This window comes from Panthera leo, chromosome B3 (assembly GCF_018350215.1).
Source record: "Panthera leo isolate Ple1 chromosome B3, P.leo_Ple1_pat1.1, whole genome shotgun sequence".
NCBI lineage: Eukaryota > Metazoa > Chordata > Mammalia > Carnivora > Felidae > Panthera > Panthera leo.
The window spans coordinates 47,001,540-47,021,873 of record NC_056684.1 but is presented as its reverse complement, the minus strand read 5'-3'; the positions used below and the strand labels follow the sequence as shown (position 1 = coordinate 47,021,873).

At 41.5% G+C, this 20,334-nt stretch overlaps 1 protein-coding gene across 5 annotated transcripts in view; it reads left to right on the top strand.

Moving 5' to 3' along the window:
* Positions 1–20,334, top strand: part of CGNL1 (cingulin like 1) — a 157,439-nt gene that overhangs the window by 47,101 nt on the left and 90,004 nt on the right. For 4 of the 5 annotated variants that reach the window (XM_042941917.1, XM_042941920.1, XM_042941916.1 and 1 more), the window contains 6 exons: positions 9,063–10,656; positions 11,436–11,530; positions 13,408–13,513; positions 16,918–17,019; positions 17,557–17,705; positions 19,107–19,242. In XM_042941917.1, the coding sequence (XP_042797851.1) occupies positions 9,079–10,656; positions 11,436–11,530; positions 13,408–13,513; positions 16,918–17,019; positions 17,557–17,705; positions 19,107–19,242 (2,166 nt within the window). In that variant the 5' untranslated portion in view covers positions 9,063–9,078. Of the gene's footprint in view, positions 1–2,347; positions 2,384–9,062; positions 10,657–11,435; positions 11,531–13,407; positions 13,514–16,917; positions 17,020–17,556; positions 17,706–19,106; positions 19,243–20,334 lie in introns of those variants that run through there. The other variant, XM_042941919.1, reaches the window with a different exon arrangement.

The following is a 20,334-nucleotide window of genomic DNA, read 5'->3' as shown; positions in this document are numbered from 1 at the left end:
GTTACTAATTAGTTCATTCATTTGTTCATTTGGTGCCTGCCATGTGTAAGACGCTGCCAGGAATATGGCAAGCAGGAAGGCCTCCTTGAAGAGTAACTCTTCTTTTTTTTAATTAAAAAAAATTTTTTTATGTTTATTTATTTTTGAGACAGTGAGAGGTGGAGCACGAGCGGGGGAGGGACAGAGAGAGAGGGAGACACAGAATCCTAAGCAGGCTCCAGACTCCTAGCTGTCAGCACAGAGCCTGACGCGGGGCTCGAACTCACAAACCGTGAGATCATGACCTGAGCCGAAGTCGGACGCCCAACCGACTGAGCCACCCAGGCGCCCCTGGTTCTTCGTTTTTATAGTGGCAGGACAACTTACCTTAAAATATCAAGAACAATTTTATTTAGTTATTAATTTTTTTAATGTTTATTTTTGAGAGAGAGAGAGACAGAGTATGTGAGTAGGGGAGGGGCAGAGAGAAGGGAGACACAGAATCCGAAGCAGGCTCCAGGCTCTGAGCTGTTAGCACAGAGCCTGACACGGAGCTCAGACTCACAAATGGCAGGATCATGACCTGAGCCAAAGTCAAACGCTCAACTGACTGAGCCACCCAGGCACCCCGGCAAGTAGGTTTTATTTTATGTCTACACTAATTGTCAGTGACTACAGGGGTGTAGTGTTGAGGAGGATTTTGAGGCTAGATTTCGGCTTGTAGAAAAAAGGCAGTGATTGATAACCTTGTGTTTATGTATTTTGGGCTTAGGCTCCCTATAGGAAACTGTAGCACAAATGTCCTGGATCTGTCTCTGGATAAGATCTTTTCTGTGTGCTTGGCAACATACAGACATCCGTTTATACTTGCAACAGTTGTTTATTAAATTTCCACTGTAGACATAGCACTGTACTTTAGATTCTCAGCTGTCTGGGTTCTTAATTAGTTAATAACTTATTTCAGGATGTTGGTGGTTAAGAGCTGTTTGGTTAACCAGTGTGGTTTTTAGTCTCTGACTCGTAAGTATTGAAAAACATTTTATGATCAAAGTTACTTTCTTGTAGCCATAAATGCCACATTCCTTATTTTTCACTTATTATTTCCTGTTATTTTGTTTAGCATACAATATATGATTTAATTTTCTCAATTACCAAATACACTCATCATCAATAATCTGGCTTTAGTGATAGGGAAACATTCAGAGATGATAAAGAACTTGTCCAGAGCCAGGATTTGACTTGAGTCAAATGTCAGACACATTCCCCACCCTTGCACCTTGGTGCTGTGTTCCCAGAATTGCACACTTCTTTTTTTTTTTTTTAATATTTTTATTTATTTTTCAGACAGAGAAAGAGAGAGCATGAGCAGGGGAGGGGCAGAGAGAGAGGGAGACACAGAATCTGAAGCAGGCTCCAGGCTCTGAGCTGTCAGCACGGAGCCTGACGCAGGGCTTGAACTCATGGACTGTAAGATCATGACCTGAGCCGAAGTCGGACACTTAACCAACTGAGCCACCCAGGCACCCCCAGAATTGCAAACTTCTATCTCTTGGCCCTGCACTGGGAGGAGAATTGTTTAGAAATGATTTCAGGGTTAAGAGGTAAAAAGGGATGAATAACATATCATCAACATTGTTTGGACACAAATTCTGTATTTTTTTCAGAATGTATTTATATTCCATGTGGAATATAAAATGTCAGGCAATGAATTTTAGAACTGAAGTTGGGAATGTAAGAACACTATAAATTTATTGATAATACACATGCCAAGCAGGTAAGGAAAGAGGAGTGGGATCAAAATGACAAAAGTGGAACAGAGACTGATGTGATGGAGACCATCCATGGGGACAGGAGGAGCAGACTTCCAGAGGCGAGGTGGGGGTCTCTGGAAACCCAGCTTGGTGTCCGTGCTCCAGTTTGAGTGTGGTTAGACTGGTTAGTCCTAGTGACCCCCGATCCTTAGACTCCTGGATGGCCAAAGTGTCCATCCCTAGTATAAAAGGAACCTTTCTACAGACTCCCCCCACCGCCTCCTCTAGCCACTTTCCTTTTTGTATGAGGGGAGGGTATGTAGGAGGAAGCGGCAGCCTTCAATATTAAAAGCTGAATTTATTCCCCCTAAATAGAAAACTTTCGGTTGTCATTCTTACCTTCTTCAAACCACACTGAACTACGTAGGTTAGACAGCAACTCTGCTGTCATTTTCAAACCTCAAAGCTTATTTTTGAAACTGTTTTCCCAGGGAGTTCTGAAGGCTTGACAATGTGAAGACATTTCCTTTGAAATCTTAAAAGTTTGATCAGTTTCCTATGTTTGCACCACAGAACAGATAGGAAGGAAGGAAGGAAGGAAGGAAGAAAAGAAAAGAAAAAAAAGAAAAGAAAGAACATAAAGCTTAGTTGAGGTAAGACTGCCTCTTTCTGTCATGTTTGGGAATGAGCACATTTAAAAACCCGTCTGCATTTTGCTAATATTAGGCTTTCCGCATTCTGATTTTTCACTTTTATCTAGTTGACATTCTACTGTGGATACTTCCCCTAAAATTCATGTCTTCCCACCTGTCCTACAAGTGGTCTTTTAAGAGTGAATGTTTTGTCCACTCTTTACACATGTTAACTTGTGTGTATCATCAGACTGGCGGCAGCTTCCCTCGGAGCGAGACAGTTACAGGATCCCACTCAGGGGACGTTACTTTTTGGTTTGTCGCTCCCTTCCTGTTTCTTGGAATTAAGTTCAAGACTGCTCTGAGGAAGCTCATTAGCTCCCTGCCTCTGCTTTAGATGCTCTTTTAAACGACTTGTATGATAAAATAAGAATTACTCATTCCATGCAGACATACACAGAATTCTTTTCCTGTGCCAGGTGCTGTGCTGGGGGCTTGAGCCAGCCTGGCCTCGCTCGTGGGGACTGTCATCCTCAGGACGGAGGGCAAGCCATGGCGGAGACATTTCCAAATGCCTAGTGGTGTTTCCCCCGTAGCTAGGAGAGCCTCCGGAGTGGCTAGTGACTATGTTTCCAGGTCTTGGGGGTTCCCCTGGGAATTAGAGCAGTGAGGTAGGGATGTGTGGCCCAGCACTGTCACTAATCTCTGTGCTCAGCTGATAACATGTGATGGCCCAGAGAGAGGAAATGTTTCTGTCTGGCATATGTTCCTACTTCCAAGTGCTAAGCTCTTTGTTCTTACTCAGAAACACACTCATTGATCTCGCTAACTAAAGCAATTATCATCATTTAGTGGTCTTTTCCAAAAGCATTATTTCCACTCCAAAACACCACTTTTATTTGCCAAGTGTCACAATGTTACATCCTGGCAATTGGTCCACATTTATTGCCAAATTATGTAAGTCCTTGGTTGGGCTTAGTCCCCAACTGAGCAAATGTGTCTGTGGAGAGCATTAGGATTGTGGCATGGCCTGGTATCTGAAAATGAACAGCTGTCCTTAAACTCATTCATTAATTCAGTGTTTACACTGTGATTGGGAAGGAAATCCACATTTGTTTAAAACACCCGTGCCCAGCTGAGAAATGTCATTCTGTGAAAATATTGGATTGAGGTTTGTTGTCAAGGAAATGTAAATAGTGGACATTTCATGAAATTCAAATATGTGGATTAATTTACTAACAGGGAGCTAAGATTATAATAAACCAAGGTGGCCTTATTCAAAGATTGAAATGTAATTAGTGTTGACTGTAGTAGCAGCAGCTAATGAAAAGGGCTGTAAAACCCTCGAAAAGAATTTTCTTAATAAATATTAGAAGAAATATTTTCATAGAAAACTCAGAGTCAGCATAGAAGAGATTATTGGTGAGGAAGTTGTGACCCATTTAGCAAATATCATAAACAAAGCATTGCAGGGAGTAAAGTTGTTTGTTCAGAAGCTCTTGTGTTAAAAAAGTACTTGTTACGAACTTGAATGAATACGAACACTTGTAGAGATCCAGGATAAAACGTGCCAGTCCTGCTCGGAATCAGGATTGAGACACACCCGGTCATCTTGGTCCTGGCCTTTGTGCGTTGCTTCTTCAGCGTAAGGCACGTTGGCTGTTCTTATTCTAGTGTTGAGGTGTTCTATAAATATTACTAGCCTCGTCAAGCTAGATCAGTTTAAAAGCAGGCGACTTACCTTTTTCAAAATCCCACTCAAAAGATCATAAAGGCGAAAAAATGTTAAAAGCTACGAAGACGAAGAATGGCAGTGTAGACCCTGTGGAGATGAGCTCGATCACACACAGAAGAGTGACCGTTGTATTGGTGGGGTGATTGGGCTTCAACCTGTGGTGGCAGTGGTGGAGAAAGGAGGTGACTTTACTAGAGAGCCGCTGGGAGGCTCAGGGATGGAAGGCATGAAGCCTGGGTTGCCATAGGAGGCAGGGATGAGGGGCCAAATTCTAGGGAACTGTGTAAGTGCCTTGAGAACCGGAGCAGCTAGCTGTCCAGGGCCTCGTCTACACCCTGGATATCTGGATACCCACGTGCTTCTGTTCTGTTGCCCACCCTGAGGAAGGGAAGGGAGTATGGGTGGCTGAAAATAAAGGGATTGAATGAAAGCTGGGACCTCCACACTCTTCCACTGCCCTGTCTCACAGTGCCCGCAGCCAGGCCTGGGCAGCCCCAGCGATGGATTGGGAGATTCCTTCCTTGAGAAATCAAACTGCGCCAGAAAAAAATGCTCTAGATCCTGAAATGTGCGTGTCCCTCACTGGAAATCTTGGCACCTTTCCATGCCCATTACTTGACGCTCGCTAGCTAATAACTCCACTGCACACACACAGAGCCTCCAATCTGCTTTTAGGAATTCACTGCTAAATAGGATTGGGCAGCCAAGGATCCCAGTCTTATTAGGAAAGGTTTCAACATGAAAGAAAGGACCAAAACAAACCAGAAAGGAGAAACCTTATAGCAGATGCAGATACAGCAGAAAGCAGAAAAAACTTATTTTTTTGAAAAAAGTTATAGTTAGTATCTTCCAAGGGAGAGAAGCTATCTTATGTCTAAAATGAGAATAGCGTTTATGACACAGGAACACTTGGAGAACAAAAAGGAGATAAGGGGGATGATAAATACTTGAATTTTTTAAAAAGTTGAGGATGTAGCTCTCAAGTAGAATTAAAAGGACAGAATTGAGAAGTGGATAAGAAAAGAAAATTGAAACAGCCTAACAGATACAACATTACTAATATATTACATGCAAAGACCAAAACAGTTCTCTGAACATTATCAGAGAAATAATAAGAACGTTTCATAGAACTGATGACATAAATTTCCAGATTGAAGAACTACATTAAACGCCCATGTTTTATAAAAGTGCCCAGTCTTACAAAACCCTCATTCATATAAGTCATGGTGAAATTTCAGAATAGCAGAGACAAAGAAAAGGTCCTAAAAACTGTGGGAGAAAAAGAAACAGGGCACACTTGGAAGAAAGGATGTCTTAATAGTAGAATTCTTAACAGCATCCCTGGAAGCTACAGGATAATGGAAGTAATACTTTAAAAAATTGGAGAGAAATTTATTTCTTAGAAAAATTGTTTTTAATAATTTATTTTTTTGAGAGAGAAGCAGAGCACGAGCAGGAGAGGGGCAGAGAGAGAGAGGGAGACACAGAATCCGAGGCAGGCTCCAGGCTCTGGGCTGTCAGCACAGGGCTTGCAGGGCTTGAACTCACGAACCATGAGATCATGACCTGAGCTGAAGTCAGATGCTTAACCAACTGAACCACCCAGGCGCCCTGAGGGAAAATTATTTCTAACCTGGATTCTAAATCCAGCTGGCCTATCAATCAAAAGTAAGCATAGAGTAAAGACATTTTTCAAAATACAAGGACTGGAAAAGTTTACTCTCTTGGGTCTTAAGAAGCTACTCAGTTGTGCTCTGTCAGACCAATTGGGTAAACCAAGAACAAGGAAGGTCCAAAACTTAGGAAACAATATGGTGCAGAAGGAAAAGAGTAACCAGACCTTAATAGAGAGCAGGAGGATTGGCGGCTGCACCAGGGGAAAAGGGCACCAGATCATCTAATATGTTGGTTATTTGAAAATGAATACAGGCAAGCATCTAACATGTCATGTAGCAGATGAAAGAATTTAAGGTTAGGTATATTGAAATGAAGGCAAGTGCAAATAGCAATCACATATTAACTCTAGAAAAGTTAAATATTTTAAGGAGAGATGGCCATAGTTTTCAGGTTGGCTCTTTAATGAATAAACATTTATATAATCATAACTGTATATATTAATATAAAAATATATTACCATAATAATACAAATATAAATAATATTGAGAAGCTAGCAGAGTGAGAAATTGGTATGTATGGTGTGTCCCATGTGTAAAAGGGACACAAAGTTGCTGCGAGGCACAGTAGTGAGCAACATAGAGGTGTATACCAGAGAAACAGCTAAAATTTGCAGTTGGTTTCCTCTGGGGACTGTGATCGGGATGGGGAACGGAGGCTGAAGAGTCCAGGTTTTCATTATGTCTTGTTTTATTTTGATTAAAATGAAATCACTTAATTCTGTTAGTATAACTCTGAAAGTAAAAGTAGGCATAATGACATAATTGGGATTGGTGACTTAATAATGAATTTGCAGATGAATATACCACTCTAAATTGTTCTTCTTTGTAAAATTGGAGGTGATGACATCTAACATATTTAGCATTTAAAAGAACAGTCACCAGCAGAAGTGACAGCACCATGCTAGTAGGAGACAGCTACATCCAGGAAGACTTAAGGCAAATTGAAAAGATGAAATAAGTAAGGATGTATGATAGCTGAATAAATAATTGCTAAAGTTGTATGGATGTATTTTGAATTCCATGCTTTAAAAAAGAGACTATGTCCATTACCCATTAAATGTTGGCAAAAATTGTCCCTACAGAGGAAACCTCAGTACATTTAAAAAGGAAGGAATAATATAAGTTTAATTTTCTGGCTACAGTGCATGTAGAAATTAACAACATAGAGAAATAAAGATCCTCTAAGCCAAAACAACACAACAGCAAACATATTGGATGTGAAAAAACTTTCTGAGAAACTCATGGGTCAGAGAAGAAATCAAAACCACAAATTGAAACTATTTAGGAAATAATGATAGAAACATTACTGTGGTGGAAGTTATTGGCTGCTCTCCGAGTGTCTGTTTGCTTCTGCCTTTTTACTAACACCACATTGATTTTTTTCAGTGTCAGTGACCAGCTAAAAATCTGTTCCCCAGTCCATCCTTGTACATGGGGGTGGACATATGATCAAGTTCTCACCAATGAGGTAGATACAAAGTAATATTGATGGATGGGACTTTCAGGAAATCTCCTTAGAAAGGTTGACTCAGCTGGCCTGATAAACCTTTGGCATATGTGATGCTGGTTAGCCAATCATAAAGTGTCTAATACATGCTACAAGTAGATGACTGGAAAGATAAAAGAGGTGTTGCTCAGAAATATCCTGCCATCCATTCCAGCCTTGGACTTCCTACCTCTGGGGGAAAAAAAAATCCTAACTCTTAAGTTGCTATTTTGGGTCTCTTTGTTAGTAGAAACCAGCCCAGTTCCTAACTGACATAGATATCACAACTCATGGGGTATAATTAAAGAATCAAAGTAAATGAAGCACGCAGGTCATGAAATTGGAAACAGAAAAACAAAAGCGAAGGAGAGCAGAAGGAAATAATAAAGAACTAGAACTCAATAAGAAAATTAAAAAAGGAAGGGCACCTTGGTGGCTCAGTCAGTTAAGCATCCGACTCTTGATTTTGGCTCAGGTCATGATCTCATGGTTCAAGAGTTCAAGCCCTACATCAGGCTCCATGCTGACAGTGTGGAGGCTGCTTGTGATTCTCTCTCTGCCCCTCCCCCACTTGTACTTTCTCTCTCAAAAGTAAAGAAACTTAAAAAAAAATTAGAAAGAAAAATGATTGCTATGTCTTAAGAGCTAGTTGTTTAGGAGAACAATTATTAAAAAATATACATAGATACACATTTTATTTACACAAGAGACCGGTGAAGAAAGCACAAATAAAGACACTGGATAACTTGAGATATAAAAGAGATGAAATGATCTATGCTTTGTAAAAAAAACTCTGTGCAAATAAATTTGAAAATGTGGATCTGATAGATGATTTTCTCAGAAAATGTGCTGCCAGACTGAGTCCAGAATAGAAAGACAACTGAAAAAGCCCCTAGCAGTGAAAGAAATGACACAGCTGTTCTCTGTGACCAGTTGCTACTGTTCTTCCTGGGGCTTCTTTGCTCTCAGAGTTCTTCAGGGGGTGGAAGTGATTTCTGGTGGGAGGTCTCTGAGGGTGGGGTGGGCTGGGTGTCCTTCCCGGTCATCTGTGTGCGGTCTTTCTGATATGGTGGCCACACCCCACCAAAGGTGATGGCACCCGATTCTTAGCATTAGGATACATCACAAAGTAAAGGGCCCTGAGTCCTCAGTGTTTTATAACATTTTTCAGATCAATGTGTTACTGGATCCCTTTTGGTAAGAAAAGATGATGAAGAGTTATTTTTATTCATTTTCTCTGATTGTCAGCCTCGCAAAGTCAAAAATGTTTTAAATGTTATATCCAAATAAATAGTGATAGAGATTTCAAAGCAAGGCTGTACATAAAAAAGGTTGAAAGTGTTATTCCAACAAGAAGATCAATAATAGTATGGGAGAAAGGAAAAATGGTGAGCATCAGAATTCCTTAGCTCTTAATTGTTCCGTGGAAAAGTACCTTGTTCTCAAATGCTGGTAACTGGAACATCCTATTGGTTAAAAATAAATAGCATAAAGTGGGAAGAAACCAACTAAGGAAAAAAACCCAAAGCAACCAGAACGGGCTGTCAACTAGAAACGGAGTAAGGAAGTTATGCCAAAGGTGTCAGGTTAGTATGCCAGCCTTCTGCCCAGAGGCCAGGGTTCAAGCCCAGTGTTGACAACACTGTGGTCACAGAGGGCATCCGGAAAGGCCTGTTTGGGTGACTGTTTGGTTCTGAAGTGTCCTTGCTCCTTGTGTCTTCTTGAACTTTCCCCTCATAATCTTCATTTAAACAGATACGATTCGTACCTAATGCCCTCTTTTTACCTGTTTTTCCCTGGTAGCGAGAACCAGTGAACCATGGAGCTGTATTTCGGTGAATATCAACATGTGCAGCAAGAATATGGTGTCCATCTGAGACTCGCAAGTGATGATGGCAAAAAATCAAGGAATGCCCAGAACTCTAAGGCAGGCTCCTATGGTGTCAGTATTCGGGTACAGGGAATTGATGGCCACCCCTATATAGTCCTGAATAACACAGAGCGGTGTCTAGCAGGCTCGTCTTTTTCTGAAAACGGGCCACCATTTCCATCTCCAGTGATAAATAACCTGCCTCTGCATTCCAGCAACGGGTCTGTGCTAGAGGAGGACAGCGCAGAATTGCAGCTCCCAGAAAATCCTTATGCCCAACCTGGTCCTGTAAGAAACCTGAAACAATCCTCTCTCTTTGAGGGCAAGAATGGGGTTCTAGAAGGCAAAGAGGGGCCAGTGAAGCCATCTCACATGCTCAACTTTCAGCGGCATCCAGAGCTTTTGCAGCCCTACGACCCTGAAAAGAATGAATTGAACTTGCAAAATCACCAGCCTCCTGAGAGTAATTGGTTAAACACTTTAACAGAAGGTACCAACAATAAGAAGGCTTGGACATGCTTCCCCAAACCTAGTAGTTCGCAGCCTAGCAGCTCTCCTTTGGAAGATGTGGGCAAATCCAGCGTGACGGCCATTCGTTTGTGCAGCTCTGTGGTCATAGATGACCCCAAGAAGCAGACCTCAGTGTGCGTAAATGTTCAGAGCTGCACCAAGGAGGGGCTGGTAGAGGAGGCCCTTTCCCCCAGTGGGAGGTCCCTAACTGCCCACAGCCCACACACCCATCCCGAAACCAAGAAAGCCAGGCCGGACGTGCTTCCCTTCCGGCGACAGGATTCAGCGGGACCCGTCCTGGATGGAGCTCGGTCCCGGAGGTCCTCTTCCTCATCGGCAACTCCCACTTCGGCCAACTCTCTGTACAGATTTTTACTTGATGATCAGGAATGTGCCATCCATGCTGACAATGTGAATCGTCATGAAAACAGACGGTACATCCCCTTCTTGCCAGGAACTGGGCGGGATATTGATACAGGATCCATTCCTGGTGTGGATCAATTGATCGAAAAGTTTGACCAAAAATCTGGGCTCCAGAGGAGAGGAAGGTCTGGGAAGCGAAACAGAATCAACCCTGAAGACAGGAAGAGATCCAGAAGCGTGGATAGTGCCTTTCCCTTTGGTCTCCAGGGGAACTCCGAGTACCTGAGTGAATTTAGCCGGAACCTGGGCAAGTCCAGCGAACACCTCCTCCGCCCGTCACAGGTCTGCCCACAGAGGTCACCTGCTCAGGATCACCGTGGGAAACAGAGCTTGGGCCGTGCCTTCGCGAAGCTACAGGGGGCCCCCCTCAGGCCTCCCCAGCAGAGCAAAGATGGGAAAGTTCCAGAAACCAGAAGTGGTCGGGAGAGTACAAGCACGCATGCATCTTCCCTCCCAGCACAAAGTAAAAAGGAGGAGGAAATCAAAACGGCCACCGCTACGCTGATGTTACAGAATCGGGCGCTAGCAACTTCGCCTGACTCTGGTGCCAAGAAGATTTCTGTGAAGACGTTTACTTCCACCTCAGATACTCAGGTGATGCTAGTGGGTCCTTCTTTCTTTCCTTCTTTTTGCATTCCTTCTGCAGCCTCATGCTGCAGGAGGCTCTGGGAACACAGACCCTCTATCTTGAATCAGTAATTGCATATCCGACATTGTTTTAGTTTCCCCCTGCAGAGTTTTCAACCCACTGCCAATTGTATGGTTTTCCAAGTCAGTTCAGTACACCGAGAATCCCACTGTGGTCTTGCCTGTAAACGGACTTGTCAGAGTACAGAGAGGCTTGATTTTTTTTTGTCAGCCTATGTGTGAGATCTCAAAGTGTGCAGAATTTGTTTCCATCCAGAGGTTCAGTGTTGAGGTGTGTGTAGATATACTGATTTTTCTCATGAAATTGAGCGACCAGGTTAATACCTGGCCTGAGGAATTAGGTTAATCCTAAAGTGATGGAATTTATTTAAGTGATATATTTAGTGTTTTGGTAGTACCCATAAAAAATAATGATAGTGATAAAAGTGCTAATAAGGGTGTTAAGTGCCAGCCACTGTTTGCTACATATTACAGGACTGCACCAACTCTGTGAAGGTAGGTACATTAATCTCCATTTACAGGTGAGAAAATTGAGGTGAGGTAAAGTTAAGTAACTTGCTCAAGGTTACAGGGCTCCTAACTGGTGGAGCCAGTTATAATGAGGATCCTTACCTGAGGAATTGTTTTTGGAAAGTAGGAAGGTGTTTGGAAGCTTCTGCTTCAGGGTTTCTGCCTGCTTCCTGGAAACTCCATCCTGTGATCTAATAACAGCCTTTGTATTCCAGGCCACACCAGATCTGTTGAAAGGCCCGCAAGAGCTCACTCAACAAAGCAATGAGGAGACGGCCAAGCAGATACTTTACAATTACCTCAAAGAAGGGTTAGTGATATTCCTTAAAGGAGCAAAGTATTGTCCTTTCTGGTGGGGTCTTGATTTTTTTCTCCTGAGACCTTGTGTTTTGCCTTCCCTTTCTGATCTGTGTGAACTATTGAGGCTTAGGACTCAATGGCTGGAGTTTTCGTAACAGTATTTGAGTCTTGGGTACTGAGTGTGAAGAGCAAGGGGATAATGAATATATGTGATATATATTTTAATTATTTAAAAATTTTTTTTTTTTTAACGTTTATTTATTTTTGAGACAGAGAGACAGAGCATGAACGGGGGAGGGGCAGAGAGAGAGGGAGACACAGAACTGGAAGCAGGCTCCAGGCTCTGAGCCATCAGCCCAGAGCCTGACGCGGGGCTCGAACTCACGGTCCGTGAGATCGTGACCTGAGCTGAAGTCGGACACTCAACCGACTGAGCCACCCAGGCGCCCCTATTTTAATTATTTTAAACCTGTACATCCAACGTGAGACTCGAACTCACAACACCAAGAGCAACAGCCACATGCTTTTCTGACAGGGCCAGCCAGGCACCCCTGTTTTTCAAATGACTTTTTCTTCTTTAAAAAGAAGTTCAAAGATGGGAAGAATATCTACTCTTCGGTTTTCAACTAAGTCAGCCACCTTGAGTTCTTCATGCACAGAGTAGTAATCAATTATTCGCAGTTACAAAGAAAACCACCTCCCCCACCCCCTGAGTTGACATTGGCCAGGAGCCCCTACTTCTATGATTTTTAAAGCATGTATGACTCATTTAAAAGAAGTGCTTTTCACAGACTTATCTTGGAGGTTGAGTTTGAGTAATCTGGTTTTCAGTCCTTGCTTAGATACTAAGTCAGGAATTTGCAGTTTCTGTTTCCATTGTCTCATCCGATAGGATTAAAAAGGAAAAAAAAAGCTTTACAGCCTGATGTGACTGTGAGTCACTTACTTGAACAAGTACCCATTGGTATCAAAACCCTTCGTATTTTTGCATCGTACCTTACAAATATAGATCGGTAATACAAAGCTGACAAAATAGGTTCAGAGTATAAGAGATGGGCTCTTTTTTTTGAGGTGGGGGAGAGGTAGTAACTGAAGAGATCCTTTTACCGAAGAACTAGTTATTGGTGTCTCTCTGTGAAGGTTTTTACCATGTTAAGATTTAGAGAGAAGAACTTTTGATTTTTAGAATTCTTTCTCTAATTTTTTTTTTTTTTTTTTTTTTGTTCATGATTTATTGAGAGACTGGGGAGACAGACTTTAATAGGAGGTGGCTATTTAAGGAAACTTATTTAAAATTTTCCTGATTGCCAGGTATGTGTGATAGAAGGTGTGGTAGAAGTTAATAAAACTGATCATTACCTGTGAAAATGTAGACAGCTGCGGTGTTGACAGTCTTGGCCTGGGGGATATATTTTTTTAAAACACAGCATAAAAACCAGTTAAAATCACTGTAGATCATTCTTAGCATTAAGATTTAAAAGTAAAGTGTGTGACTGTGGGTTGTGTGTGAGAGAGAGACACACACAGAAGAAATTCCTTGCTGGAATGAAATCAGTCATTTGAGTCAAACAACATATTGGTAAATTTTCACTGTGTGTTTTCTCCAGGCTTAGAATGTGATTATATCTCTTTCACATGTTTGGAAATAGGAACTCTTCTCCCAAATTGAGTGGTAACGTGTAACAAGGTGTTGGAAGAGAAATACGCCATCCATCCTGTTCTTCCCTCAGTGGTTTTGTCTGCAGCTTTAATTAATTCATACCTCTTGCAATTTATCTTCTTAAACGGCTTGTTTGTGTGTCCTGGCATCTGAAGTATCCTGAGAACCGTGGTTGTGCCCCTTACTGGTTTTTTTTTTTTTTTTTCTTCCTGCTGCCTGTTTTCCAGAAGCACCGATAATGATGATGCAACTAAACGGAAGGTCAACCTGGTTTTTGAGAAAATCCAGACTTTAAAGTCTCGAGCAGCAGGGAGCACACAAGGAAATAATCAAGTAAATTGGAGTTTTGTATTCTGTAGAGGGCATTTAACTTGGAATGTGGCAAACAAATTGTTGTTTCTTCAGCCTGTACATTTGGTTATGGCAGTAAGTGGGAAGTTACCCGAGTTGTGAGCAGGACCTAAGATGGAAGACCATGCTTTAAATATTATTATTATGCACGAACTTTTTTTTCAGAAAGGTTTTAAGATATTTTATTCTTAAAAATAATAGCATATTGGGACTCCTGGGTGACTCATTTGGTTAAGTGGCCAACTTTGGCTCAAGTCATGATCTCATGGCTTGAAGGCTCCTGAGTTCAACCCCCGGGTCGGCCTCTGTGCTGACAGAGCCTGTGTCTGTGTCTCCCTCTGTCTCTGCCTCTCCCCTGCTTGCGCTCAGTCTCTCTCTCTCTCAGAAAAAATAAAAATTAAATTAAAAAAACACAAACCTATAACAAGACAAACAGGTGGTGATACAAATAGGTAGTGAAATTTAGAAAGAGAAAATAAAAATAGGAAGAATGGGGCATCTGGGTGGCTCAGTCAGTTAAGTGTCCAACTTTAGCTCAGGTCATGATCTGATGGTCCATGAGTTCGAGCCCTGCATCAGGCTCTGTGCTGACAGCTCAGAGCCTGTGACCTGCTTTGGATTCAGTGTCTCCCTCTCTCTCTCTGCCCCTCCCCCGCTCATGCTATGTCTCTGTCTCAAAAATAAACATTTAAAAAAAAAAAAAAGAAGAGGAAGAATGACTTGAAATCATGGATGGAGAACCCTAACATATTCCAAGGTATTGAAGGAAGGTAAGTGTGAACTGGACCCAAGCTCTAGAACTTCAGAGAGTAAGGAATAAGGATAAGAACAAGAGAATAAGAATAGAGACTGGTGAAGTCAACCAGCATGGGTGGGAGAGAAAGGAAGGAATGGATTGGGGTCAAATTAAAAAAAAAAAAAAAAAAAAAAAATCCTATTTATTATACTGAATTCCAGTTGGGACTTGGAGATTTTTTGTTGTTGTTAGAAGAGTCCTCTCATATTTGATGAACATCTGCTACATGTCAGACACACCTTGTGCCCTGAGAGGAAGCAACATTTAAGAGGGATGACTAAAAGCTTGTTCCTCAACCCTGCACCACCTGAATTGACATCCACTTCTTGCTTGTGTGTCTTCTCTTTGCCTTCTGGGGAATTCTGCATGGAAAGGAAAGAAAATGCCAGAGACAAGTCACAGGAAGTTTGTCTATAGCTTCTTTGTAACTTTGGAAACATACGTATACACGATGTTTTTAGGCATCAGCTACCCTCTTCTCTCTACTGTTCAGCACTCAGCTAACCCATGACTGCTGTTATGATATCCAGTAGAACAGTTACATACATACATTATTCCCACAGAGGAATCTTTGAATTATATACCATGCTTATAGGCAAGCTTCAGGGGTTCTCCATAGTTCTTACAATTGAAGTGTTTTGCTGAAACTCTTAAATCCAAATTATCGCTGTGAGTCTTGCTTTTCACTCACTGGCATATTTTTTGGGTGAAAACATACATCTTTGGTCTTGATGTTGAGACTGTGTTTGTGGGCACAGACTAAGGGGATCTGGATCAAACTAGGGAAGTTAGGTTAAGCCCTCTAGAATCCAGGACACTAATGGTGTCTCAAAAGAGTAAAGAACGCTCTGGGAGAAGAAGGGAAGGCAGGGTGTTCTAGGTAGAGGGACCAGCATGAACAAATATAAAGAAGTGTGTGTTTGCTATGTTTAGGGGACTGGAGGTAGTTTAATGTAGCTGGAGCAGAGAGCCAGGATATGGGGAGGAAGTGCCAGGTAGAAAGGACCTTGGATATCACATAAGTTTCCATTTTAGGCTGAAGGTGATGGGCCATCATTGATGGACTTTGAACAGGAATGAATAGTGTCATATTTGTAGAAATTTATTCCTTTTGCAGCTTTTGGAGAGAGGTAGGGTAAGAGGAAGGGAGATCAGTTAGGCTGCTGGCGCATGAAGCCAGAGATGATGAGATGAACCATAGCTCTTCGACTTCTGGCTGAGATCACAGCACCATGACTGCTGAATTGCCCATACTTTTCTACTCTCCATCTCTCCCTGTTATTTCTGAATCTGATTATCTGCAGGCAAAGGCTTGGGAGTTTTATCTTTTAGGTGTCAGCTAAGTGATTTCCTATGAGAGAAGGAAAGACCATGTTGGAAACAGCAGAGCAGGTAGAGTTTTCATTTGGGCAAGAACAGTGTACAATTTCTCATGAGTTGGATTTAGATTTCCATATTGGATTGTTCTCATTTTGCTTAAGGAAATAGGAAGTCCTGTGTTTTTGTTGACTCTTGGGTTCAGTTAACTTCACAGGAGTAAGTCAGGAAGTATCTCGTTCCAAGTTCATTATACACAATTCACACCTGGATTCAGGTGCAGGAGAGCCAGGACATGGCATTTTCTAGCTTCATTTTGCGCCTCCCCTTTGTAGTTTTCTAGCCACTTTGCTATAGGATTTTAGCCAAATCCTTTTGAGAGCATCTCCTGTTATTGTATCCATGGAAGAAACAAAAAGAGATCATTAATATTCATACTCAGATCAGAGATGATATTTTCTAATAGGCTCTCTTTAATCAGATCCCTCTTTGTTATATCTGTCTTCATTATGGAAATGTAGCATCCAAAAGAAGAAAGCCATTGTAGCTAGCATCCGTTTATTTATTACTCGTATACAGGCATATGCAGAGAGTGAGAAAATTTCTGGTTATGGAGCAGTAAGTCCCAATGTCACGGAAGTTCTGTAATAGATGGATTGTGTGAAGGGCCTCGGAGACACGGAGACATGGGCTTTGGGTATAACTTTATGCAGTGGATGAATCTACAACAAATATTTATTTTTATCTTTTTATATTCTATTGGCATCTGACTTATATACAGTAAATTGCACAAATCTTAACTGTGTAGTTCATCAAGTTTTTTTTAATTTTTATTTATTTTTTTTAACATTCATTTATCTTTGAGACAGAGAGAGACAGAGCATGAACGGGGGAGGGTTAGAGAGAGGGAGACACAGAATCCGAAACAGGCTCCAGGCTCTGAGCTGTCAGCACAGAGCCCAACGTGGGGCTCGAACTCACGGACCGCGAGATCATGACCTGAGCCGAAGTCGGCCGCTCAACCGACCGAGCCACCCAGGCGCCCCTATTGAGTTTTTAACAGAGGTGTGTGTCCATGCACACACCACCCAGATGAAGATACAGAACGTTCTTATCATCCCCAGAAAGTCTCCTTGCGTCCCTTTCTCTATAGGGATTTACATTTGAATTGGATCTTAAGATTTTGGTGTTACTGCTCAGATTGTATTTTGGGAGACGGAGAGAATAAAGCATCTTGAACATTTACATTAGAGAATCTTTGCAATAATTATAGGCTTCTAATTCTTCGTCTGAAGTCAGAGATCTGTTGGAACAGAAAAACAAGTTGACCACAGAAGTGGCCGAACTTCAGAGACAGCTTCAACTAGAAGTCAAGGTACCTGTTTTTTCCTTTGTTATTATTAACATTTCTGTCTTGCTTGATAATATTTTAAGCACATTGGGATGCCCAAGTGAAGTGAAAGTCAGTTTTTTTTTGTCCCCAAAAGAAACATTCCTCTCACCGCTGAGTAAAAATTCTTGTATATTTGGCTCCTGCTGTCCAGAGAAATTTTTATGTTTCTATTTTTTAAGTAACCAAAGCATATAGACACCATTTGCTCTGACAGAGTGAAACACTGTTGGATTCAGACAGGCCAGTAGGAAACTTAAATGCGTATAAAATACCCAAACTGAGTGATAGAAATAGCAGACCGAGGTTTAGCTGTCTTCATAGTTCTTTTAGACATATTACAGCTCATTCAATATTTAATATTCTTTCCAGTTGCAAAGTCCCATGCCAAATGATGTAGTTTGATTAAGTTGTCTAATAAGTAAATGCAAAGCCATGGAGTCCATCAGAGTTTCGAGGTAATCTGTGGGATTGCGTTAGTGTTGAGTGGAGGTACTTTCAGATCACATGTATTTATATTAGAATCAGCAGAACATCAAGGAAGAGAGAGAGAGGATGAAAGCAAACTTGGAAGAGCTCCAGGGCCAGCACGACAGTAAGGTGGAAGAGAACTCCATGCTGCAACAGCGACTAGAAGAAAGTGAAGGGGAGCTCCGGAAGAACCTGGAGGAGTGAGTCCTGGGCCAAGAGCCTCTGCCCTTCCTGGGTTCTTGCATCTGATGTAGCCAGAATCTTTTTGTCCATTTAATACCAACCAGCCTTCCAGATGTTAATAGGGGCTGCTGACCCCTCCTTTTCTCCCTCTTAACCTTTTAAAATGGGGAAACTGGTGACACATGCAGAAAGGTTAATAATTTAAAAAATCTTTATATACCTTAAAAAATGCCTTGTCAAGTTTCAGCCCCTTAGAGTGACTCTTCATAGCAGATAAGTGAGAAGCAGGGAATACAGAGTGTTGATATCTAAAGACAGAGTTCTCGAGGAGTCTGGACCCAGCCTCTAAAAAGCACATCATATCACTTCTGTAATCTCCTAGTTGGTGAGTTTTCTCCTGAGTGTTGCTGACCAGTGCTTATGCATCTGTTGAGTCTGCCGAGAGGGAAAGTCAAAGCCAAGATGGCCCTGTCATTATGTCATATTAAAATCTGCAACAAAAGGATCTGAAACCAATGTCCGAAAATGTACAATGCTATGAAGCTCTGTGGACATGGTGGAAGCCTTAAGTGAAGGTTTAAGTGGGGGTGAAATCTAGAAGGGAATTCAAGAAAAATAAGACATTATATAATAAAATCATTTAATTGCCCTTGCTATTTTGATGATGTAGTTTCTGCTTTTAAAGCATTCTTAGAGGTTAATTCCGGAAGAATTGGTGAGAAAAAAGCAAAATTTAGGGTGTAGTAAAGACTTTACAAAATAAAAAGGTAAAACAGTTGTCAGTTTGATTTAGAGCAGAGGTTGGCAAACTTTTTCTGTCAGATAGTAAATACTTTAGGGTTTATAGGCCATATGGTCTTTGTTGAACCCACTCAGTTTTGCCATTGTATTGTGCAAATGACCATATGCAATATATAAATGAATGAGCATGGTTATATTCTGATAAAACTTTATTTACAAAAATTGGCTGTGGGCCAGATTGGCCAATAGGCCATGATTTGCCAGTTCTCCTGGGGCTGGGGGTGGGGTAGGGTTGGGTGGGAGGTAGGGAATAGGGTGGCTTTGGTGAAGGCATTATCAAAGAGGTTGTGCTTTTGGGGGGTCATTTTCTCATCTTATCGTCTAAATTCCAGGTCCCTGTGGTCTCCTTGTGGGGAGAAATGGTCACTATATAACCTTTCCCATTACATTGGTTTGAGTTCTCATTTGTCTTCTTGTTAGGCAAGTTAGACTGAAGTCATGAGTTCTTACCAGTGCCTTTTCTGGTTTGTGATGCCTTGTTCAGTATAGAATGGACAACAGGAGGCTCTTTGGGGCTTTAGATGACTCTGCTTGACCATCCTAAGGTCTGCAATCGGACTGGATGAAAAAAAGCTGGGCCCAGGAGAGTCTCTCTAATGGGCTTCCTTCCCTGCCAGACTGTTCCAGGTGAAGATGGAACGGGAACAGCACCAGACTGAGATCAGAGATCTTCAGGACCAGCTTTCAGAAATGCATGATGAGTTGGACAGTGCTAAACGATCCGAGGACAGGGAGAAGGGAGCTCTGATTGAGGTAAGGGGGACTGTGGGATCAGCTGATATGAAAGCATCTGCCTGGAGAGGATGGGATGGGTGGAGGTGGGGCGGACTGGATACTATGAGCCATAGTCTGTTACGTGTATTTGCTGCACTGTGCCTATGACTAGATTCCATAAAAGCATCACAGTATTATTTCCTTCTGGATTAATAGGTTTTAAACCTTGTCTTAGGAAAAATTTCAACCATACAGTAAAGTAGAAAGATCAATATATGAACTCCCATGGAGCTCCAACCCAGATCCAACAGTCATCAACATTTTGCCATACTTTTACCATTTCTTCATCTGTCCCTTCATTTATCCCATTATTTTTTTATCTGTCCATCTGTTTGTCTTTGCTGAATCATTTCACAGTTAATTACAGATAATACCACACTTCACTCCTAAATTCTTTGGCATGCATCTTAAAAAAATTAGGGAATTTTGTTATAACCACAATACTATTATCATACCTAAAACAATTAATAATTCCTACAATATAACAATAATGCTAATACCTGGTCCTTACTGAGAATTTGTCCCTCAAGTATATTTTATAGTTGTTCCTCCATACCCCAAGCCAGGATCCAACCTAGAATCCCATATTGCTTTAATTGTTTTCTCTCTTTGAGTTTGTCTTTGTATAGATTTTGGTGCATATTTCCAGCTTTCTTCCATTCCATTGGTTTTTGGAAGAGACCAGACCAATGGCCCATATTTTGGATTTGTCCGATTGTTCCTTATGGGGTCCATTAACTTGTTCCACTATCTTGAGCGTTGCCAGTAAATTTGAGGTTAGATCTAAACACTAACAGATTCAGGTTAAACTTTGGGTAAAAACACTTTGTAGGTAATACTAATTATGAGAAAGCATTTTAAAGATGTTAGTGCCCATACAGCACTTATCACAGTTAAGTTTTTGTTTAAGGCTCCTACAAGACTGTAAGCTGTAGGAGGCAGGGTTGGTGATGACTGGCTTAGTGTTTTATCTGCAGTAGCTGTACCTGTGACTGGGACATATGGCACTCAGCACATATTTGGTGGATGGTTGGATGGATGCATTATGAATGAATAAGTGAATGAATGAAT